The 24,421-nt window shown below is 34.7% G+C and overlaps 1 protein-coding gene across 8 annotated transcripts in view; it reads right to left on the bottom strand.

Annotated features, from left to right (window-relative positions):
* Positions 1–24,421, bottom strand: part of CNTNAP4 (contactin associated protein family member 4) — a 237,728-nt gene that overhangs the window by 117,098 nt on the left and 96,209 nt on the right. For all 8 annotated transcript variants that reach the window (XM_069456618.1, XM_069456620.1, XM_069456623.1 and 5 more), the window contains one exon: positions 3,339–3,486. In XM_069456618.1, the coding sequence (XP_069312719.1) occupies positions 3,339–3,486 (148 nt within the window). The remainder of the gene's footprint in view (positions 1–3,338; positions 3,487–24,421) is intronic.

The raw sequence follows: 24,421 nt of genomic DNA, 5'->3' as shown, positions 1-24,421 counted from the left end.
TGTTAGTTTCAAAACCTACTGTTACAAACTTTCTTATACTAAACTCAATTTATCAATCGCGTTATCCCTCACATCCTACACTCATGCTACAATATTTTGCATTTAGTTTGTACAATTTTTCCAACCTTGCACATGCCCATCTTTATAAAGAAAATATATATTATTTTAGAATTTCTCCCTATACCCAATACCTGGTAGAGTTCTCTTTTATCAAGTACCAAATAAATACTTAAAAGGCGAATACATGTATCATTCATGTAGTCGTCAAGAGCACTGGCTTTGGAAAGTGGTGGATCTAATTTTAAACCCTAGATCTAACACAGGGCGTGTAATCCTAGATAAACTTTCTAATTTCTCTAAGATTCACTTTCTTCCATGCCAGGAGATATGAAGCACCACTCTGATGTGTACCACTTGAGTTAATGGTTCAGGCAAAGCCCACCTAAGAGTCACATTAACTTGTTGCAGGTGGGAAGATACAGACAGGAGAGACTGGTGGGTTGCGTGGAAACCCCCAGGACTTCCTCAGGCTTGAGAGAGACCTACTTCATTGGGTGTGGATGTCCTGTGGCTATGATCCAAGAAAGAGACTCTGCCATCCCCACACACCACTTTCCCTTTTTATAGGGATTGAGAGAATGGCCTTGTGCATCTGTTAAAAATTCAGTCAGATCTTTGCTTCTCAAGGGAGTAGCAAGGGGATCTCTGCTACTCAAGAGAGTTGTGGACAAACGCTTGCAGCTTATGCTGATAGAAACTGCAGCTCTTCCTTCAGAGGGTGGGAAAGCCAGTGGTCCCAGCTATTTCTGTGCTAAGCAACTCAGAGCAAGCTGTATGGCTCATTCGGTAGACAATTCCACTTGTCTCTTCTGACTCCTGCATAAAACGGCATTATTCGTGGAACTGCTTCATTGTATTTTTAGGACTCAATCGGAAAATGCCTATTCTTTGTAGTCCCTGTTCATATGAACTGTTCAATAAGTGATGGCTATATGGTATCATGCTTTAACAAATTATTATTTTTCAAGGCAGATGCTATGAATAAGAGTAGAAGAGGAGAATGTGAGTGTGACTTTGGTGTAATTGAGGGATTAAAGTTAATTTGATCAAATACATTCCCATCTGGTACTGATACCCCACCCATTCTTGGGATATTTTCTGGTTATCTGTGAGAATATTTTTTCTATTAAGTTTATTACTTTTTCTCTTTTAATAGTAATTTAAAATTATACAACCATCATTTTACATTGACTCCAGTCATACCATTTTATTATATGTGTTTAAGTTTGAGTTTAAGATCATTTTAGCTTCCAGTACTGCTACTTCAATTATGGGTCCATATGGAAAGAAGACTGACAGGGTGCTTACCCGAAAGACAGCAAATGAAGTCAAGGCAAAAAGAATGTTCCACAAAGTGGCAGATCAAAAAAAGCAGTGGAGATTTGAGTTGTCATTAGTCACATGGCAGAAGAGAACTCAAAGGAACCTGCACCACAGCAGTCACTACCACATGGACATTACAACTGGCACTTTAGTTTCGGCAAAACAGCGTCAATAGTCTCATTAAGCTAATATTGAGTCTACATCCAAACTGAATGCATTTCAATCTCATTGTCCATCATATGGCATGAGTTTTGCTAAACTCTATGATCCAAAGTCAAATAAGATTGACCGTCCAGGTTCTAGTTTCCAATATCTTAATTGGAGTAGGATTTTTTTAAAGGATGATTTATTCAAATGTGATAATTATGAAGCTAGCAGCTAACGCAGAGCAGCTAAGCTGGATTGTTGAGGCCAAGAAAGCCGGCAGTTAAACTGGGCAGATGGTGAGAGGTAAGCTGCCCACGGACTCATCTCAGCGATCCAACAGCTGGAGGGAGCGTGAGCGTGGGCTTGAGTTCTGGAGTTTGGCAGACCTGGCTGCAAACCCAGCTCTGCTTCCTGCTACTTGGGTGGCCCCAGCAAGTCAACCTCTGTAAGCTTTAGCTTTCTCATTTACAAGTGGGGAAATGGAGTAGTTAGCAACTAATACTCATCTGGACTATTTTGAGGAATCATAAACTGCTTGGTATAGCACACATACTAAGCACACAAGCAAAATTTCCTATTTCTAGAGTTGTAGAAATTAAGGCTATCAATATTAATATTAGTGCTGTTGCTATTATTGCTATTAATGTTATATTAATACTTTTATTATTCTATAGGCCTGTAGGGAACAAGTTTGTTGATTATGTTTGATGGTGGAGATGGGTACTGGAAACATCGCTAAATATACGAGGAGACCTGTACAATCTGTAGGATGTGGTCTCTCTGGTTGGCACAGTCTACACAGCTTCAACAAGTCACTCAATCTCTTCATGACATAGCTTTCCTTTTATGTAAATAAAGTGAACCAGAACCTAACAGGCTCACATCACAAAGTGACAGATTACATGTGGAAAAAAAAGCTTTAGTGGTGAAAAAAATAAATGTTTACTAGAGGAAAAATGATGTAGTGAAAATTGAACCATCTTAGGTTTCTTCCCAGATTTTTCCATGTACTAGGTTGTGAGGCCCTGGGCAAATTACTCAGTCTCTCCAAACCTTAGACTATTCATCTGATAATTGTAGATCACATTAACTAACTCATTGTTCTATAATAAAATAAAAGAGTATCTAACAGGATGATGTGGCTTGAGGCAGACTATCAATAACTCTTAGGTCCCTTCCCCACAATAAGGTATAACAAAATGCCTCATTAAGAGGAGACTAAGTGAAATCTATGGTTTCTATCTTTTTATTTCAAATACATTCTATATTCTAGCAGAGGTCTTCACCTTTTCTATTAATTTAAGCTGAAAGCATAGCATGCTTAAAAGTGAACTACATGGCATATTATTTTTAGGCTAGAGAAAAACATTTTTTTTATTTCATAACAGATGACTAGTTATATTAAATGGAACACTGTCTCTTTTATTAAATTCAAGGTGCCTAAATGAAACATCATTAAATGTAACCCATAGGGTGAAAGCTCTGTGAAACCTCTAATATTTGAAAGTTAGGATATAGTCAATAATTTTAGATTTGAATAAATGCATTAAGATATGTCTATAAATATGTATCTGTCTCTATGTCTAACTATCTATAAAGTGCTTCTATTTCTGAATTATAATAAAATGTTAGAGTTGAATGCTGAAGTCAATATTGGCATGTGTAGGCACCAAATAAAAGCTTTTTGCAAAAATTATTCTTGTTTTTGTATCTCTTTACATAGCTAAAAAGTCAATTTCAGTTTGCAGTTTGGCTCCTAAAACATCTCCTTTGATATCTGTCAGTGTGTTGGATAAACAAACACTTACTATATGCACATCCAAACACCTCGATTCGCATTCCAATTCTGCCCTTGGGGTTCCATTCTAAAGGGATGAAGCGCAGAAATCTGGCTTTGATAGAAGGCTGGAGTCTATAGTACACAACACTGTCTGCATTTGCATTTCCTGAAAAACCCTAGAACAAAAGGGAAAGAAGGAAATCAATGTATCTGGAGAATATCTGTTTCGATTTGTCACCTATAATGTCTATGAGCAATGTATGATTTGCTTTTATACCATAAAAGTACTACCTTCTTTAAGAAAATCACATCAACAGTTAAGTCATAATGTCTCTCCATTCACAGAAGTTACTGCTGTCTAAACTTTTCTTTTTATTAAGAGTAGTTTAAATTCCACCATCCCATTAAACCAACTTTCAACTACGATACCCTCAATAAAGATTGCTCTGTAAAGCACAGATTAAACTTAAAAGTGTGCCATATCTGTGGCTATTAACATTGTGAATAGCACAAAAATATTGAGAAAATATTCTTCCAGTGTTGAAAAACTATTATCTGAGTCATTGAAGAAGTTTCTCACATCATTGATGAATAGGTAAAGTTATGACACGTTTCAGTTGTTTCATCTTTTTATCTCATTTGTTAACATAAAGAAAAGTATCACCCAACATTCTAGTTGAAACTACACTCTGATAACAGGTTGTTAAACTTCATAAGTACACTGCCAGATACACACGTTCAAAATTGTTACGGGGAATTGGAAACAATAATAATTTAGGAAGACCTGTAATTAGACTTATAGACTTTAGAACTTGAAAGTTAGAGAGAGCTTGGGAATGATGCTAAACTAGTACAGTCAAATTGCAGATGAGGAAATTTAAGGTCAGAAAGGGGGAAATAAAACCTCTAGTGTTTGCAAAACCATTACACAGTAAAAGCAGAAGCTATGTTTCTTCTGCAATATCAGAATACATCTTCCTAATACATAGCTCACCTGCAAAACATAACTACAGCACCAAACTTCTAAGCAGCTTTTATTTTCTCCTACACAACACACTGTGAGACTTTATATATGGAGAGGTCAGCATGAAGGAGAAGTTGTTCTCAATAATTTACATGTCATATTTTTTACTCCTCCTCCTCCTCCTCCTCCTCCTCTTCCTCCTATTCCTTCTTCTCTCCTTCTCTACATCTTTCTTTCAAAATAAGAGATGATGCTACTACACAGGCAGAATCATGATAGGTCCCTTTACCATGACTGGATCAACAAATAGGGTCAACCTCATATAGATTACACAAGGTAAAGTCAAACACATTAGGAACACCAGTACCCAGGGAATCTGTTCATTGACCTGCCTATCTTTCTAATTTACTCACATCCCTTCACTAGCATTTACCAAAATATTTTCTAGAGCATTAAAAAAATATATCAGGTGTTTTATGGTCAAATTAATTTGATTCCCCTTATCAATCAATCCTCTGTCTTCTGCCCCCACCCAACCCACCAGTACCCTATACACCCAGTTTGCAGGCTCAGACACCACAGGCACATCTGTGATGGCACCTCCAAATTATACCCCAAATCTGGGCATCTCTCTTCATCTCAACTACGACCCCCCAGTTCGACAAAGATCTCTCACCAGAACTACCTTGATAGCCTTTTCCTAGTCTTTTTTATTCTTTTTTCCCTACCACTAGCACCTCCACCCCCACTTCCAATATCTTCCACTCTGAACACACAGTATGCTTTCTAAAATAGAATAAACTATAGCAGCCCCATCACTTTCTTTACCCCTGAGAACAAAATACAGACTCTTTATCCAAACACAGTCTTTGGCAACCATCCTCCGTTATGCTTGAACCACACTGGACCTCCTTGAACAAGCCAAGCTGGGTCCTGCTTAGGGGCCTCTGCACCAACAGTTGATTCTGCTCTGAATGTTCTTCCCCCAGATCTTTGCACAATCAGCTCCTCTTATCATTTCAGGGCTTTGCTTAACTCTTACCCCCTATGACAGGCCCTTTTGGATCACAGTTTCTAAAGTAGTGTACATGGCACCCCCCATATCATATCTTCCTATTTTATTTTCTTCATGCATGTTATCAGGTTTCAAATTTATTCCTTTGTCTAGGAAACTTTCCTCAATTTGCTATGAAGAATTTTTTTTTTTTTACCATAACAGTTCATAAAGGAATGCATGAATTTAAATGTTTCTTTCTCGCTTTAAAAATGTAACAATTTTATTACATGAACATTTATGTCTTCCTTTTAAAACATTCTGAACTTTAGTGTATGTCAGAATGACTTGAAGTGCTTTTGAAAAACGCACATTTCTGGGTTCTGTATCTCATGCACTAAATCTGCAAGCGGGACCCTGGAATTTGCATTTCTAATCCATGTTGTGCTAATTCTGTGCTTTTAGTCTTCAGCTCACTCTTTAAACATTCTTCTGGTTTGTACATAAATCCTGTCCTAATGGGTACAATGTACACTATCTGGGTGATGGGCACACTTACAACTTTGACTCAAGCAGAACATAAGCAACCCGTGTAATCGAAACATTTGTACCCCCATAACATTCTGAAATTTTAAGAAAATTTTTTTAAATAAATAAACATTCTTCTGGAAACAGGATTTGTGGATAAATCCTGTCCTTTTTAACGCCCTATTTTATCTCAAAACTTTTCTGAGAGGGAAAAAACTTTAGAAGATTTCATTAGGGCTAACCTCCAAAGAGAGAAATAACTATTGCCTTAGTCCATTCTAGGACTATTAAAAAGTCTGCTATTAAAAAATGTCATAAATTGAGCAGCTTATAAACAACAGAAATTTATTTCTTACAGTTCTGGAGGCTGAGAAGTTCAAGATCAAGGTGCTGGCAGATTCACTGTCTGGTGAGGGCCAATTTCCTGGTTTACAGAATGCCACCTTCTTGCTGTGTTCTCATATCTTGGAAGGGTGAGTAAGATTCTTTGGGCCTCTTTTATAAGGGAACTAATCCCATTCCCAAGAGATTCCTCTTGACCTAGTCACCTCCCCAAAAGTCCCACTTCCTAATACCATCTCCTTAGGGGTTAAGATTTCAATGTATGAAGTTTGGCAGGGACACAAACATTCAGACCATAGCAAATAGTGGATGAGGTCTATGTTATCAATTTAAATGTCTTCAACATCAAAGTTTGTGGCTCGGTGTCAGACACAGCAAAAATGTATTAGGTAGCTTTAATATTTGCATCAACCCTGTGAAGTAGTTATTTTTGGACCCACTTTACAACTGAGGAAAATGAAAATTATAGAGGTTATGTGCCTAAAGTCACACAGTTAGAAAGTGGCAGAACAAGGATTTAATTCCAGGCTTTTCTGACTCCAAAGCCCATAATTTAGCTAAGCCATCAAAAAGCATCACTTCAACAGAACATGAAAGCAAACAACCTACCCTAGAGGAGATTTAATATTTTATCTGAAGCTTTTTTTTCCTTTTTATATTAAAAACCTTTTACACATTTGAGAATAATGCAACTTAGGTTATTGCTGAACTGGGACTCAAGCTCTACCAGTTGACTTTTATAGACAAAAAGATTATTCTATTAAACTTTTCATTGTGTCAAAATTATTGGAGCCAAATAAAAAATAAATGACAAATATTCAATAATCAATAAGACTCTTTCATATAAATAGTAACCTCCTGATAGACACAGAATATAAAGAAATACATCATCATATTATCAAATATATGAAATATCTATAAAGTTATGTGTCTTGTGTGATAAAAATCAGAAAACCTTAATTAATTTTTCTTTTCTTTTAGACTTGATGATTTTCAAATTCAATGAGGTGTTCATAGATGGTTTAGAAATGTATTCTAAGATAACTGATGGAGTTAATGAATTAAAGTTTCTCACAGAATTTTAAGTATTTCCAAAGTGATTCTACAGTTTATGGAGAAGCATAATAGACATAATTTATTTTTTAAATATTAAGTGAGCAACTCATGTATAAAAGCCAAGAAGTATAAAGGGAGTTGCCCAAATGATAATTCACAAAAAGCTCTAAAACATCACTGTAATAAATCAGAAACATGGGACCAGTTATATACATAGTTACATAGCAAGCTCTGTGATTACATATCAGTCAATCCAGCCCCATCCAAAATAAACAGCGAGACCAGCATAAATTCCACACAGCAAACAGACAGGCAAATATGAAAATCCCCTATCCATTACTGACCTCTCTTATGACAAGAATTCCACTGACCTACGTGTGAACTACACATGACCTACTTCCAAGTACAACTCATTTTGACATAGCCAGTGACATGCAGATGCAATAAAGCATTGCAACATCCTGTCAAATAGAAATCACTTTTTTATTTTATGATGTCAGGTATAAATCCTTAGTAAGCGTGGCTCTCAAAAGGTTGTGTAGTATAGAAAAGTACAAAGGAAAAGCAAAGAAAAATAAGAACTACTTAACAGTGGGAAATTAGCTAACGTAAGCCCAGATAAAAATAACTTTCAAACATATGTTGAACAAGATATTGCAACTCTATCTTAAAAATTGATTTGATATTGAATGTGAATGTAATTTGTTTATAATAACAGAGAAATGGCAATGAGAATCCAGGAATCAAATTAGAATGTTAAGTTTTAACTGTGTGTGTAATAAACCTAAATTTTAAAAATAAAAGGGAATAGAATTTTATTAATATAAAATCAGTCTCTATCTCCCTCCAGTAAATATTCAGTATTTTAAAAATATTTATTTGAAGGGCTATCAAATTACTGAGAACAGTTCAGGGAGGCCCTATGTATCAGTCATTATATTAGCATCTATGGAGACAGGAAGTTGTATATTTACTGTCTAGGACCTTTTAGCATAGAAGTATTTGAATTCTCAAGACAGGAATATCAAATGGCAAGAGAAAAAGCATGTGAAAGGTGCAACTTTGGCTGTAGTCTATAACCATTGTTGAAACACAGCAATAAGTTGTTATATGAAAGACACAAGGACAAGTCATAAAGCTTACATTTGTATTAGGTTATTATATGTACAATGTTGTGGAAGACTAAATTTTTATTGAGATAGAAAATAACTTTTAACCATAAAAAATCATATTATGGTGGTGCTCAACTAGGAAATTCTGAACAACCCTCCTTCTGGGATGAAACAAAGGAATTGAAGAATTCAAAAGATAATACAGGCCAGGTGCAGTGGCTCTGTAATCTTAGCACTCTGGGAGGCTGAGGTGGGCAGATCATTTGAGCTCAGGAGTTGGAGACCAGTCTGAGCAAGAGCGAGACCCTGTCTCTACTAAAAATAGAAAGAAATTATATGGACAACTAAAAATATATATATAAAAAATTAGCTGGGCATGGTGGTGCATGCCTGTAGTCCCAGCTACTCAGGAGGCTGAGGCAGGAGGATCGCTTGAGCCCAGGAGTTTGAGGTGGCTGTGAGCTAGGCTGATGCCACGGCACTCTAGCCCGAGCAACAGAGTGAGACTCTGTCTCAAAAAAATAAAAAATAAATAAATACATAAAAGATAATACAATATTAAATGTCCAAGATCTAGGAGAAGAAGAAAACCCAAAGACGTGACCCCTGCATTCGAGACTCTATCTCTTTAGAGGAAACTAAAGCATTCCTGCAGAGGAGAAACAGAAGCTTAGCAGATGATTTTGCTGAGCAGATTTCACAGGGTTAGGGACAACATTTTAGTTCCAGGTACCTCTAAGACGACAATACTTTACAGGTTTCCACAGGTTTTGTGTCAGAATTTAGAGGAAATACGATTCAGGATAAAAGGAAAGCCAGAGATAGGTGAGCCCTCATAGAGATTAAAGGTCAGTTTCCCACTTTTTCAATTTGTGAAATTATAGTAAGGTAGTCAGAGAGGTTTAGTGATCCTTGTTGCTTGTAGAAGTGAATGAAATTACACTCTGTAGAGAGATACCTTTCCATGCTTGAAATTATCAGTTCAGTTTTTCTTATACAATGTCTTGTGCACAACAGAAAATAATAAGACAGGAAAATTTATAATCTTGAGTATATACACTACTCAGAGTAGAGTGAAAAATCTTCAGTCTACATCATACAACAAGAAAAAACTAAACAAACTAAAAACCAGTGGAACATTCTCCAAGATAGACTGCATTACAGGATATAAAACATAGCCTTACAAATTTAAAAGAATAGAAATCATACAAAGTATGTTCTCAGGCCACCATGGATTTAAACCATAAATCAATAACAGAAAGATAGCTAATGATCCTTTGAATTTCTGCAGTATTAATTATAATGTCTCCTGTTTTATCTCTGATTTTATTTATTTGGGTCCTCTTATTTTTCTTAAGAAAGTCCTTAAGTATTTGAAAATGATCCTAGTTTAAAAATGTGCAGAATATAGCAAAAGCAATGTTTAAGGAAAATTTGTAGCTTTAAATGCACATATTAGGAAAAAAAAACAAAGATCTAAATAAATAACCTAAATTTCCATCTTAGGTTATTAGAGAATGTAGAGCAATTTAGGTCTAAAGTAAGCAAAAGAAAAGAAATAAAAAATTAGAGCATAAATTAATAATGTTGAAAATGGGAAAATATTAGAGAAAATCAACAAAACCAAAAGTTTTACTCTTTGAAAAGTTTGCTAAGATTGATAAACTTCTAGTTCTGCTACCCAAAAATCAATCAATTAATTAATTAAAAACAGAAAGAGAAGACTCAAATTATCCATATCATAAGTGAAAGTCACCAACATTGAGCATGGATATCCATAGAAGAATGAGCTAAAAAACAGATGTTAAGACATTAGAAAAAACACAGTAAATTAGAATCAAGAATGCAAAAGAATGAAAACCAAGAATGGAAAAAACAAAACTGAAGTAAATGATAAAAATAAATCAGAGTCAAAAAAACACAAAAGTTGGTTTTTGGAAAGGACATTTAAATTAATGAAACCCTAGCTAGGATATTGATCCAGGAAGGAAAAAAAGAAGAGACACAAATAAACAACATTAAATGGAAAGAAAAGAGCATCTTACTATGAACCAGTACACATTAGAATGATAATTAGGATATTTTGAATGGCTTTATGTCAATAATTTTACAAATTTGGATAAAATGAATAACATTGGTCTTAAACAAGCACCTTCAAAAAGCAGAAAAACAGAGAATGCTTCCCAACCTGTTTTGTGAGGCCAACATAACCTTGATATTAAAATCTGACGAGGGGCTGGGTGAGGTGGCTCACACCTGCAATCCCAGCACTTTGGGAGGCCAAGGGGGGAGGATCACTTGAGGATGGGAGTTAGAGACCAGCCTGGGCAACATAGCTAGGCCCCATCTCTACAAAAAATTTACAAATAATAAAAAAAAATAGCCAGACGTGGTAGTGCACACCTGCAGGCCCAGCTACTCTGGAGGCTGAGGTGGAAGGATCACTTGAGCCCAGGAGTTCAAGGTTACAGTGAGCTATGATCAAGGCATTGCACTGGGTGACAGAGTGAGACACCATCTCTTAAAAAAAGAAAATATGACAAAGAATCTGCAAGAAGAAAAATAAAAGTCAATCTTACTCATGAACTTAGATCCAAAAATCTTTTGAAAATAGTTGCAGAATGATTCTACAATATAGAAATATAGAAAAAAGATAAGAAATAATGTCTCAATCAAGTTTATTTCAGAAACGCAAGGCTTGTATAATATTTAAAAATCATTCAGTGTAATTCATCACACTGAAGAATATATGGTCTTTTCAACAAATACATAAAATGTTTGATAAAATTTAATATCTCCTCATGATTAAAACTCTTAGCCAAGTAGGGAATTTCTAAATCCTAAACAGTATCTACAAAAATCTTAGAGCAAACATCACGTATAATAGGAAATGCTGAGGGCTGCTTTGAGTTTATGAATGAGACAAGTATGTTCTGTATAGACAGACCCTTTCATTCAACATGCAGTGAAATTCTAATGAGTGCAATAAGGCAAGAGAAACCTTTAATAGGTAATAGTTTTGGAAAGGAAAAAATAAAACTGCCTTTATTTTTAGGTTGCATGATTATGTATGTAGAAAATTTTGAAATATCTATAGAGTTAGTTTAACAAGTATCCTGGCTAAAAGTCTACATATATAAATGAATTAAATATCTACATGAAAGCAACAGAAAGTGAAAATGTTATTATAAATGACACTGTTTACATTACCATCAAACTATATTATTTACCCATGGGGAAAAAAATCTAATAAAATACATTCAACATCTCTACATAGAAAATTATAAAACATTATTAAGAGAAACTTTAAGAGGCTTATAGTGGAAGATTGAATATTGAAAATATGTCAATTCTCCCCAAATTAATATATAGATTCAATAAAAATCAAAGAAGAGTTTGAGTGCGTATGTACAAATTATAAGCTACTAATAAATTTTATGTGGAAATGTAAAGGAACAGGAATCACCAAGATACTTCTGAAAAAAACAAAGTTGGAGGATTTTTTTGTTACTGGATATTAAGTCTTACAATGCTACAAAAAATAAGAAAATGTCATATTAGCAGAAGATTTCTTAAAGAGATCACTGAAACAGAATAGATAATCCAGAAACAGATTCAACATATATGGAGAGTGGATTTTTGACAATGTTGCAATGTAGAGCAGTGTGGAAAAAAATAACTCCTTTAACCACATGGTGCTGTGTCAATTGGATATCTACATAGGGAAAAAAAAAAGAAAGAAAAGAAATAAATTTTAAAAGAATGATATGCAGAAGTGAATTCCATGAAGACAGTAGACATATATGTGAAAAGAAAAACAAAGTTACTAGAAGATAACAGAGCTGAATATCTTCATCATTTTGAGTGCAAAGATTTCTTAACCATAAAAGGAAATAAGTCAAAATAGATTAAGAACTTCTGTTCATCTAAAGAAGTTGTAATGGTAAGAAGGCACAGAATGGTAGGACCTATTTCTCCATATATTATTATCTAAAATATGTAGAGAACTACAAAGCAATACGAAAAAGAGAGATAAAGAAATATCTAAATGATTAACAAATCTATAAAATAGTTTCTAATCTCATTTGTCATGGGGCAATGCAAATTAAGACCAGTGTGAGAGTTTTGCATACCAAACAGAACAGCTAAAACTGAGGGAAACAATAAAAAGCTAAAACAAAAGAAAATTGATAATACCAAGCGTTGTTAAGAATGTACAACAAATGGAATTTTAATGCACTGCTGTTGAGAGTATAAATTAGTGTAATTTCCATAAAAATAATTTTTCATTTTGTACTAAAGTTAAACATACACACTTTTTAGGAGTTGGCAATTCTACTCTTAAAAATAATGTATCCAACAGAAAACCAGGCAGTTTTGCAGGTACCAAGAGATTTGTACATGAATGTTTTTGAAGTATTATTCATAATAGTCCCAAAGTACAATTCACATGTCCAATTGTAGAATGGATTAATAAAAACCTGGGATATATTCATATAATGAAATGTTTTAAAGTAATAAAAACAAATCAATTATGTCTATTTATAACAACATGATTGCTTTTTACACATACACTGGTAACCCAAGGAGCCAGATGGAAAGAAGTTCACATAGTATGATTCGTTTAGTATATAATTCAAAGCAGGCAAAACTAATCTATGGCAATAGAATTCATGATAGTAATTATTTGGTGGAAAGAGGAGGGTAGTACTGAACAGGAGGGGCGTTGAAAGGAAGTGTTTGGGATGCTGTAATATTCTTGGCCTAGGTGATATTTACATAGGTGTGTTCACTTTCTGATAATTCAAGAGCTACATACATATATGCTTTTCATAGCTACATACATATGTGCTTTTCATATTTTTCTGGATATGTATTGTACATTATTATAAAAAGTTAAATGAAAATAATCATGCTAACTATGAAAAAGAAATAGGTCCTTGACACTTTAAAAGATAGTTCAGTGAAGACAATCAAGATTTAAATTTTACATGTATTTCTCTAAAAGCAAGAAGAGAAGAATTTGAAGAATACCTCATTAAAATTCTATTTTTCACTTTTGTGCTTTTCTATAGATCATTAAGAACACCATGAGAAATACCTTTCAACTCCAGATTTTAGATATCATATAATTTATCATGCATTATACCATAAATAGCTCCATTAGCATCTTTCATTTTACCATTAATATTACAAAGAATAATGGCATTCTTATGACCATTACCATTAAAATAACTATTGTTCAGTGCTGAAAGAAAATTACTGAGTTGCCCATTAGGGATATTATAAAACTTAAAGTAAATTATTCCTCCCTTACCTGTACATTCTATTAATGTTTTTATACAGTCATTCTAATACATTGATTAGTCTTCAAACTGCTTCAAAATGTCATTTATCTATTAAATAAATTGCTAATTATTTTCCCAAGTCAGACTCTAAATATGGGTCTTAGAAAGAGACTCAAAATCAACCAATTTTTTCAAGAAAATTAAAATAAAGTATCCACTTTATTATACTTATTTTTTTAAAATGGAATGTTTAAAAAGTTCAGATAGAGTTCAGTCAGCCCTTACTGTTTCTTGCAGTTTTAAAATTGATGACTTTCATTTTGGCCTCTGAAGCTATACATTATTTGATATATATATCAATTATATTATTAATGTATATTGTATGTACATTAATATATATTTTATACTGTAATGTAGATTGTGATGGACAATGACTATTACATACATTATTTAGCTGAGGACCACTGTATCTCTGTTTAGATCCTAACCTACATTTCCATGGAACCAAGGCACTAGGAGCAGCTCAGTATCCTCTGAGGTACACCTAATTGTAACATTGAGACTTACCAGATACAAAGATTAATGATCTCTATAGTACTCTTTTTAAAGTTGCTGCCAACTTTAAATTTTACTAAGTATTTTTAGAATATACAGACAAAAATACAATGCTATATTATTTTGGGTTGTTTGACCTTCAGATTGTGTACAATTTGATCACACAATTAAAGTTTAATTACACAGAAAGTCAAAAGAGAGACTACTTTATTTAGGAATAATGTAACCAGGGACTAAAAGTGTGCAGGCTTTCTTAACCTATTCTTCACAAAGAGACAAACTCATCTATCCTCTGGGAGCAGAGGGTGGGGCATGCAGCAGACACTGGGTTAGAGAGACTGGTGCAAACTTTGTATTTCAATCAATAATAACACCTGCCCACTTGCATTGCCTTTTGAAACACTGCCAGATGGAACAAAACAACAAACAAACAAACCAGCAAATGGCTCACATACCCCTGGGTATCTTGATACAGATAAATGGAACAAAGAACACAGAAAACTTAAATGCCTAAATGCATGTACTCTATTTTTAATGTTAGGATGTCTGAGATTTGGGAAATATCTCCTCTACTCAACACAGATGTCACACATTTATTTCCTGTTCAAACAAATATCTTCTTTATGTTTGTAAACAACTTTCTTCAAGCACCAACAATCATTATTCCAACAAGTAAAACATCAAAACTGTCTCCACCCCCTCTCCATAAAGAAAAGTTAAGGATGCTCACCCAAACCTTTGAACTGAAGACCTTAATGTGACCTGGAAAAAACAAAAACAAAACAAAAAAAACAAGACAATCCTGGCATTTAATAGATGGGGATCTATCACTTAACAGCTGGAGAAATTTGAATCAGATAGATTCCTAAACCTTACTTTCTTCATCTATAAATTGGAGATAGGAATACTTACTTCTAAAGTTTAAAGTTCGAATTAAGTAAGATAAAGACATTAACATCTGCCTACTTCATAACAAACCTCAAAAATGTGCAGATGTGGTTGTTGTGTTGTGTGGTGATTAAGTCTTCACAGATGGCACACTGTCACAGACAGCTTATTAGTCTGACTCTGAATCGCATTATTTGAGTTTAACATCCAAGTTGCCCAGCTAGACAGTAAAAAGAGAAATAGCAACTCCTCCTCTAAATGTACTTTGATCAAAGTGGCAACCCCATTTGGGAAATAAAGCCAAATACTTATTGGAATGTAGTTGACAATATTTTTAAGCTCAAGACAAAAGATATGAAGCAAGTACTTCCTAGAAAAGTTACTTAAACAAAAATAGTTTTAATTTCTTTAATGCAGAGTTTTATTTTAACTAGTTTGCTTTAGCATGTAATTTTTGGAAATTATACTTTAGTCAGTATAGTTATGGCACCATGCAGCAACAAGAGGTTCCTAAATATCCATATTGTTTCAGTTTCAATGCAACCGAGATTGGTTTATTAACATTTGAAAAACTGTTACAAAGGTGCATAATCAATCAATTTAAACATAGGTAACTTTTATAGACATTTGTATGCATCCTCTAAAGTCAGTTTATAAAACATATTGCATGTGATTTTAATGATACTGTATAAGCACTTTAAACTCTGATTATTTGAATTTTAAGATACTATATTATTCCTAATATATAGAATAACCATAAATATTTCCATAAGCAACTAGGTAAAATAAATGCCTGGCTGCTATCTATAGACAAAGAAGTTAAAACGAATGGATCTAAGAGCAAACTTTTTAGCATTCCAATGACACAGTATTGGGGTTTATTATTTTACACTTAAATTATCTAAGTATCTTAATGCCACATGTAGTATAGAGTCTATTGCTCTATACATTCAAATTTTCCTTTGAATTCTTCTAGAAGAGTCACAAATTTTTAAGCCACAAATGTAACAATAATGAATAAAGGAATAACAGACACAATAACCTATTCTGGCCTTGTTCCCTCAGGTCTGAAAATCATGACTATTTAAGAATAAGCATCCTCTCTGAGCACAGGCACCTTCAACAATTCCCCAGAGACCCAAATCTTGATTGCCTGGCAAATAGTGGATGAGGTAATCCTGTACAGAGTGCACGTTCAGAGCACGCGCTGTGAAATCGACAGTCCTTACTATGAAAGCCTCTATGTCTTATTATATTGAGGTCTTTGGAAAGGTATGGTATTTATTTATACAATAGGAATAATACAATGCAGTTTTTCAGTTAACTATTGAAAATTTGAAAAATCAACTGGATATTTAAATGCATTATTTTTAATTACTTTAGGTTCTGTTTTTTTAAAAAAGTTCTTATATTGCACTAAAATATTTAGGGATGAAAAGCTAGGATGTTGGCGATTTGCTTCAAAGTAATGCAGAGGGTGAACAATGTATGAATGAGATGCATGGGGCAGGACCAGCCAGCCGAGGGTTGATGGTTATTGGGGCCTAGGAACGGATACAAGAGGATTCATTTTGATATCCTGTTTACTCGTGTGGATGCAGTGAGCTTGGGTGGTGGTTATTTTGAACGTTAACTGAATTAATATAGGAAAGGAGCTTAGTATATTTACAAAGTAATATTTTCCTTTATAACAATACTTATCACAGGTGCAGGCATACCTTGGAGATATTGCAGATTTGGTTCCAGACCGCCACAATAAAGCGAATATTGCAATAAAGTGAGTCACACAAATTTTTTGCTTACTAGTGCATATAAACATTATGTTTACACTCTACTATAGCTAAATCTTCAGGATAATTTGCCAAAGCTTCTACTTCAGCACTTGCTGCCTCACCTTGCATTTTTATGTCATGGAGATGGCTTCTTTTCGTAAACCTCATGAACCAACCTCTGCTAGCTTTCAACTTTTCTGCTGCAGCTTCCTCACCTCTCTCAGCCTTCATAGAATCGAAGAGAGTTAGGGCCTTGCTCTGGATTTGGCTTTGGTTTAAGGGAATGCTGTGGCTGGTTTTATCTTCTTTCTAGACCACTGAAACTTTCTCCACATAGACAATCAGGCTGTTTCACTTTTCATTTATGTTTTCACTAAAGTAGCACTGCCTAGGTCGGCTTTCAACATGCCTTCCTCACTAAGCTTTATCATTTCTAGCTTTAGATTCAAAGTAAGAAATGTGTGACTCATTCTTTCGCTTAAACACTTTCAGGCTCTTGTAGGGTTATTAGTTGGCCTAATTTCAATACTGTTGTGACCCAGGGAATAGGGAGACCCAAGGACAGGGAACTGGCCAGTTGGTGGAGCAGTGAAAACACACATAACAAAGTTCATCATCTCATATAGGCATGGTTCGTGGTGCCCCAAAACAATTATAACAGTAACATCAAAGATCACCAATCACAGATCACCATAACAGATATAATAATAATGTAAAAGTTTGAAATATTATGAGAATTACAAAAATGTGACACAGAGACATGAAGTGAGCATATGCCTTTGGAAGAATGGCACCAATGATAGACTTGCTAGATGCAGGGTTGCCACAAACTTCCAGTTTGTAAAAATTACAATACCTATGAAGTGCAATAAAGCAAAGTACAATAAAATTAAGCATGCCTGTATATATTTTGAACATATCCTGTTGACAAGCAAGAAACTAATTTACCCCCACAATATTCTAAAATAAAATAAAAAATTAATAAATGTGAAAAATTGAAATAAAAAAATTTTAAAAATGAAGAAATTTGGCCAGGCGTGGTGGCTCATGCCTATAATCCTAGCACTCTGGGAGGCCGAGGCAGGCGGATCATGAGCTCAGGAGTTCGAGACCAGCCTGAGCAAGAACACCCCCCCATCTCTACTAAAAATAGAAAGAAGTTAGCTGGACAACTAAAATATATAGAAAAAAAATTTAGCCGGGCACGGTAGTGCATGCCTGTAGTCCCAGCTACTCGGGAGGCTGAGGCAGGAGGATTGCTTGAGCCCAGGAGTTTGAGGTTGCTGTGAGCTAGGCTGATGCCACAGCACTCTAGCCAGGGTGACAGAGCGAGACTCTGTCTCAAAATAAATAAATAAATAAATAAATTTATTTTGACATATCTAGTTAATTAACAGCTCTTAATGTCCCACAAAAAAAGTTGTATTTAGTAATTGAAATTATGTTTCATAAAATTATCAGTTTCCGTAAGTCACATTCTTTAGCTATGTAAAAATGTCTAATTTGGGGGCCATGTGTATGTTTCCAAAATACAGCTGACCCTTGAACAACATGAGTTTGAACTGCATGAGTCCACTTCTATATGAGTTTTCTTTTGCCTCTGCCACCTTTGAGACAGAAAGACCAACCCTTCCCCTTCCTCTTTTTCATCAGTCTACTCAATGTGAAGATGACAAAAATGAAGGCCTTCATGATGATCCACTTCCATTTAATGAATAGTAAATTAGTTTTCCCTCTCTTATGATTCTCTTAACATTTTCTTTTCTCTAACTTACTTTATTGTAAGAATATAGTATATAACACATATAACATACAAAATATGTGTTAATCAACTGTTTATGGTATTGGTAAGGCTTCCAGACAACAGTAAGCTATTAGTAATTAAGTTTTGGGGGAGTCAAATGTTATACATAAATTTTCAATTTCACGGGGGTCAGTACCCATAGCCCCCTCAATGTTCAAGGGTCAACTGTAATTTATTTAGAAATTGACGATATGGAAAGTTGCAATGCCTCATGTTATTTTGCTTAGCAATTATAGTGATCAGATCTAAATAACTACAGGAAGTGATTACACCATTTGTGTGGTTTAAGATGATCTCTAGTATAATGTAATCTAATTTTATGTTTGATAGTGAGAGTTAAATGTCCACAGTCATCCTGAAAACAATTCCGTCAATGAGAAGCTCATTAAGAACTACATAAGAGCAATCTTAATGCTGTCATTTTTCTACCCAGAGTTCAAGAAATTATTTTCCTTCTTTAAAATATATGCATTTATCACACATTAACCACAGACACTTTTTTGAATTTATTTTAAAGCAACAATTAATAATTGTGTATATTTGCAGGTTACAATGTAAGGTTTTGATTTTTGTGCACAGTGTAGAAAGATTCAATAAAGCTAACAAATATATCCATCCCCTCACAAATTATCATTGTTTCTTTCTGGGAATGTTAAAAATCTATTCTTTTAGCAATTTTAAAATATATAATACATAATTCTTAACTGTGGTCACCATGAAATTCTTTAGCACAATGTCACTATTACAAATTCTGAAAATCTCAAAAAGTGAGTGCTTATATAAAGCAATCTACAACTTTTATATTAAATTTTAAGTTTCTATATCTTTTCATTGCCTAAGTAATGAATAAATTCATTATTCATTTTATACTCAAAAAAATGTTGGCAGAATCTTATATAAATACACCACATAGTGAGCAATCTGAGTGATTAATCAAGCTTTCCAAACACTCACATGTGCTGAGAGATTCTAATTCAGCCCCTCAGTCAGTCTTACTTTAACCTATCTCACATAAGAAGTAGAATAATGTTACGTTAAGAAAGTACATTGGAGAAAGGAGCCCCCATATCGGCTCTTTTTTTTTTTTTTTAATAGCATTGTTATTGGTTCTTTGAATTTAACAGGTCACCAAATTAGAGTTGATTAGGGTTAGTTTATTATTTACTGATTTGCATGATTTATCTTTAGTAAAATATGTATTTTGAAGCTACTCTCTTGGTGATTCTGATATGCTCTTTTTGTTGTAGCTTCTGCTTTTTTATTTTTTTACATTAACTTTATTTTCAATTGACAAAATAATTGTATATATTTATGGGGTACAATGTATTATTAATATATATTTCAAAATTGCTAAAAGAGTGGATTTTAAATGCTTTTACCACAAAGAATAAGGATATGAGGGGATGGATATGTTAAGCAGCCCAATAGGATCATCCCACAATGTATATATGTATCAAAATATCACATTTTACCCCAGTATTGGCTCTTGCAAAGGTCAGATCTAAGGCAAATTCTTAAACACACAGCCTTCTGTGTTTGTTTCTTCATTTATAACACAGTAGTAAAACCCAGATTGTCCAGATCACAAGGCTGCTTGAAGATGTTACTGAGAGTGTTTACTCTCTATGAGGCTGTACAAATATAAGGTATTATTAAGCACATTGGCTTACACTAACATATTAGTATGTTAGCACATCTAAACTCATTTGATTAAAATAATTTATAATTAATGCTATACATTTTTAAAGATATTGAATTATTTTCCAGTCCAGAGCACTAAAATATAATTACCCTGGCACATGTACTTGATGGAATATTATGAAGCAATTAAAATGGTGATTTTTGCAGACTATTGAAAAATGAGCATGCTCTCTTCATCATTTAAGTATGATACATTACTGTGTGATCAGCATACTTATAACTTCTTTGAAGTTAAGCATACTAAGAAAAGAAAAAAGATGATGCATCAAAGTTTTAATACAGCAGTCGTTTTGTTAGGTGATGAGATTATAGATTTCTTTTTTTAACATCCTCTATTTAGCAGTTTTTAATGTGATTATAACACACAAAAAAACTATAAGCAAAAAAGAAAACAGAAAATATATTTTCATCTATTGGTCTCTTTCCTTTACTAAAATTCCCTTTTCCTGGACATTGTCAATTTCTTGGACATCATCCACGGTGCATATTCTCTTGATCTCTCACTGTGGGTTCCAGTGGCCTCGTAAGCATACACTAAACTGAATTCCAATTATTGACAATTTTCTTATAACTCAGTTCTCTAAATGCTTCTACATTTGCCTTTTGAGAAATCACATTTTTTATCAGATCCAAGAAAAAAAACAAATGTATCCTTCTGAGAGGGTACTGCTTTGCAGACCTAGTATGAATCACTTTCCATACCTTATCTCATTTCATGGCCTATGAGAGATATTTAAGTTTTCCTCGTTTTACAGATGAGAGAACTAAGTCTCAGGAAGGTGAAGTGATTTATTCAAGATTGCTCAGTTACCAAAGTGAGACAGAAAAAACAAGCAAGAATATATATGCCCAATGTTATTATTTAAAAAGACAAAATTATATCACTTTGTTCTTAAAAAGCTGGCAAAACTCAGACAGCTGAATAATGCCATGTGTTGGCATGAATGTGGGGATGTAAGGACACTCATGCATTGCTGGTGGGGGTGTAAACCGAAATATCTACTCTTGAGGGCACCGTTGCATTATGCAATATGAGTGTTGATACATGTTTGCCCTATTGCCTGGGGAATGTTTCCAGTAATATATCCCAAAGTAATTCTCATACAGGTCAGTAAGGGACATATACATGGATCCTCTTTGCAGCACTGTGGCTGAGAGATGAACGCAACCTGAATATCTATGGCTGGGAAAGTGGATAGGGAAGGCGAGATGGATACACAGTATGCAGTATCACGCAACAATTAACAAGCCTCTGGGTGATTCGGATGCATGCCAAACAAAGTTCAAGAACCTCTGTACTACATGAACTCTAAGGTTTCCTCTATCATAAAATCAATCCTTTCTTTTTCTTTCTTCCTCGTTTTCTTGTTCTCTCTCTCCATATATGTGTATATATATATATGTAAACACCTCCACATTTATAATGCTGCAATTACAACTATGAAATTTTATTCATGAAATGACAGATTTATGAATTGACTATAACACTAGTATTTTATGGTTCAGGCCTTATTATTTCTGGCCATTTACTGCTATCATTAGGTATGTAACAGTTTCTATATATTCCATTCCTAGAAATGAATAATAATGAAAACAAACCTACCCTCTGCGTATCTGATGTGTGCTGTACCCACAGTCCAAAGCTTCTTTCTCCTCCATCGCATTCCTTCAGCCCTACACCCCTTGAAAAGCGGACAAACAGCCACTGCCTCTGCTGGTCCCATTCCCATTAATATTTAAGTCTTTGTGATTTAATCCCCCTTCCTCATAATTCTTCTGACACCGGTAGCACATTCTTCTGACTGTCACCAGCATTCTTTTGACTGCCATATCCAACAATTTTTCTCAGTTCTCATTGTTCATTTCTTTATCTTCCATCAATCCCCACCCCTCAACAGCACCCATGGATTGTCTGCTTGGAAAATGTTCCCATCCTTCGGACTCCTGGCTCAAATATCACCTACCACATCAAGACTTCCCTTATGCCCAAGAAGGGTTTGTTTTTCCTTCTCTTAGAGGTCCCGGGTCTCCGTTCACATGTTGACTAAAATAGAAGCTGGATTAGTATAAAGTCCTGTTTATTATTATTATAAAATCCTGCATATCATGTTGTGATGTCCTCTTATAAAAGGAAAGAGCCTTATTAAGGACTGATTCCCCTACATGTACTCGTTGCCTATGGCACAACAGTCAATAAGTATTTGCTGAATAAATGAATGAACATGTGATGCTGAAAGCTCAATAAATGTTCATTCTTATTACATACACCACTCCCAGCTTGGAATAATCATTAGTCCTGGATAAAAAAACATCCAGTGACAAATGAAGCACATTCTTTCCAACCTCCTGTTCAAATCTCATCCCGGTCTTGCATCCCCAGTCTTCCCCTCCTGACGTTAACATACTCTCGCTGCACGTGCTTTCATAGCAGCTACAGTGAACCCTCTGTGTACCCTCCCACTTTTCCTCCTCTCTGCCTTTGCTTACAGTGGACCCGGAACGCTTCCAGATACCACCTACCTGTAAGACCTCTTTCCGCATTTCTATCCACTACTGAAGTTACATCTCAAGTGCTCCAGTTCCACGAGTCTTTCTAGTTCCCCACAACCACTTGTGTCTCTGCTTCTTTTAAAGTTTCTCATTGTTCCTTGTGCGTCTACTTATCTACCTACTTATTCTTGTAATACATAGCTTCAGTTTTTCGCTGTGTGGCCATGGGCAAGCTGCCGGACTTCTGAGAGCTGTGGATGCTCTACGTGTAAATTGGGAGGAAGGATGTCTCCTCTCTGTGCAGGGTAGTGTTGCACCGTCAGTGATTTGTGTGCAGGCCCCATAGCCCTGACCAATATACAATAGGCATGAGGTGAAGGACAGTGACAAAGACAGGAGCAACCCCTGACTGCTGTCAGCTGGGAGCCAGGATGGCGTCTTACTATTAAACATAAAACAATTTGGTAGGACACCAACATTGGACAAGTTCATTCTTTGGCTGTGATGGAGCAAGACAAAAACAAGACCACTCTGTAATGATGGTGAAATGAAGATCAACACTAAAATAATGTCTCAATCACCAGTGCCCAAACATCCCCCTCTTTGACTAGCATGAGTGACTGTTCCCTTTTTACCAATTACAGCTTTAGCTCTGTCCCACTCCTCTTACCTCCCAGATAAAAATTAGGATTTTCAAATATGGTGCACCTTCTCCCTTGTTGTACTAGGTAGTATGCCCAATTTTGTTTGACTACAGGTGTGCCTATGGCGGTGTCTTGCTGGTAGCAGCAGCTGTTACAGCAATCAGTACATTTGCTATTATTTATTAATTAATTGCTATTATTTATTAATTAATTGCTATTATTTATTAATTGCTATTATTGAATTAAATGGGTAACTACTATGTAGATTTTAAGCGAAGTCATCCCTTTTGCTTTTTTTAGATATATAAATCCCTAAGAAGTTAATAATCAAAGTTTAACAAAGCAAAATTTATAAGCAAATTTCACATCACAAAGTCATTTTTAGATACATCTTTTTTTTTAGTTGATATTGAGATCTTTCCTTACTTATGATCAAGATTATTTTATTTTTTAATCTGCGTTCAGGTTAATATAAACCATCCAGAGGTCTTTTCAGGGGCCACAGGGATGCTAATGCCTGTTACTGGTTTGTGTGATCAAAATAAAACTGCCAAAAGTTTCTTCTTGTACATTGCTTTATACCAAAGATACTTTAAAAATGTGATTTCCCTTCCAATGAAATAATTTATCACATCCTATTTTAAGAACCTTTAGGCTGAAAGGTAGTAGTGAAAGTTTTAAAAAAAAATTAATAATGTCAAGTCCCCTGGTACCCTCTAAGAATCTGATTTAAGCAACTTCAAAAGGTCTTGATCTCCCTAAAGCCTGACCTTAGCACTTTCCCATTTGCTTGCATTTATTGTCATTATGGCCATTCCTCCAGAACAATCATGTTTTGCCATCAGACGTAAACAATTTGAAACATACAACTTTCTTTGAAAAAGAGGAATGTTTGAGGTCTCTGGTCCCACTGAATTGCCCAGTTGTTCTATTAATTCTCCATCAGCAGAAATGTATTTATCGTGTTATCACT

This window comes from Eulemur rufifrons, chromosome 23 (genome assembly GCF_041146395.1).
Source record: "Eulemur rufifrons isolate Redbay chromosome 23, OSU_ERuf_1, whole genome shotgun sequence".
In the NCBI taxonomy this organism is placed as follows: domain Eukaryota; kingdom Metazoa; phylum Chordata; class Mammalia; order Primates; family Lemuridae; genus Eulemur; species Eulemur rufifrons.
Note: the sequence above shows the minus strand (reverse complement) of the source record. Positions and strands in the feature narration are given on the sequence as shown.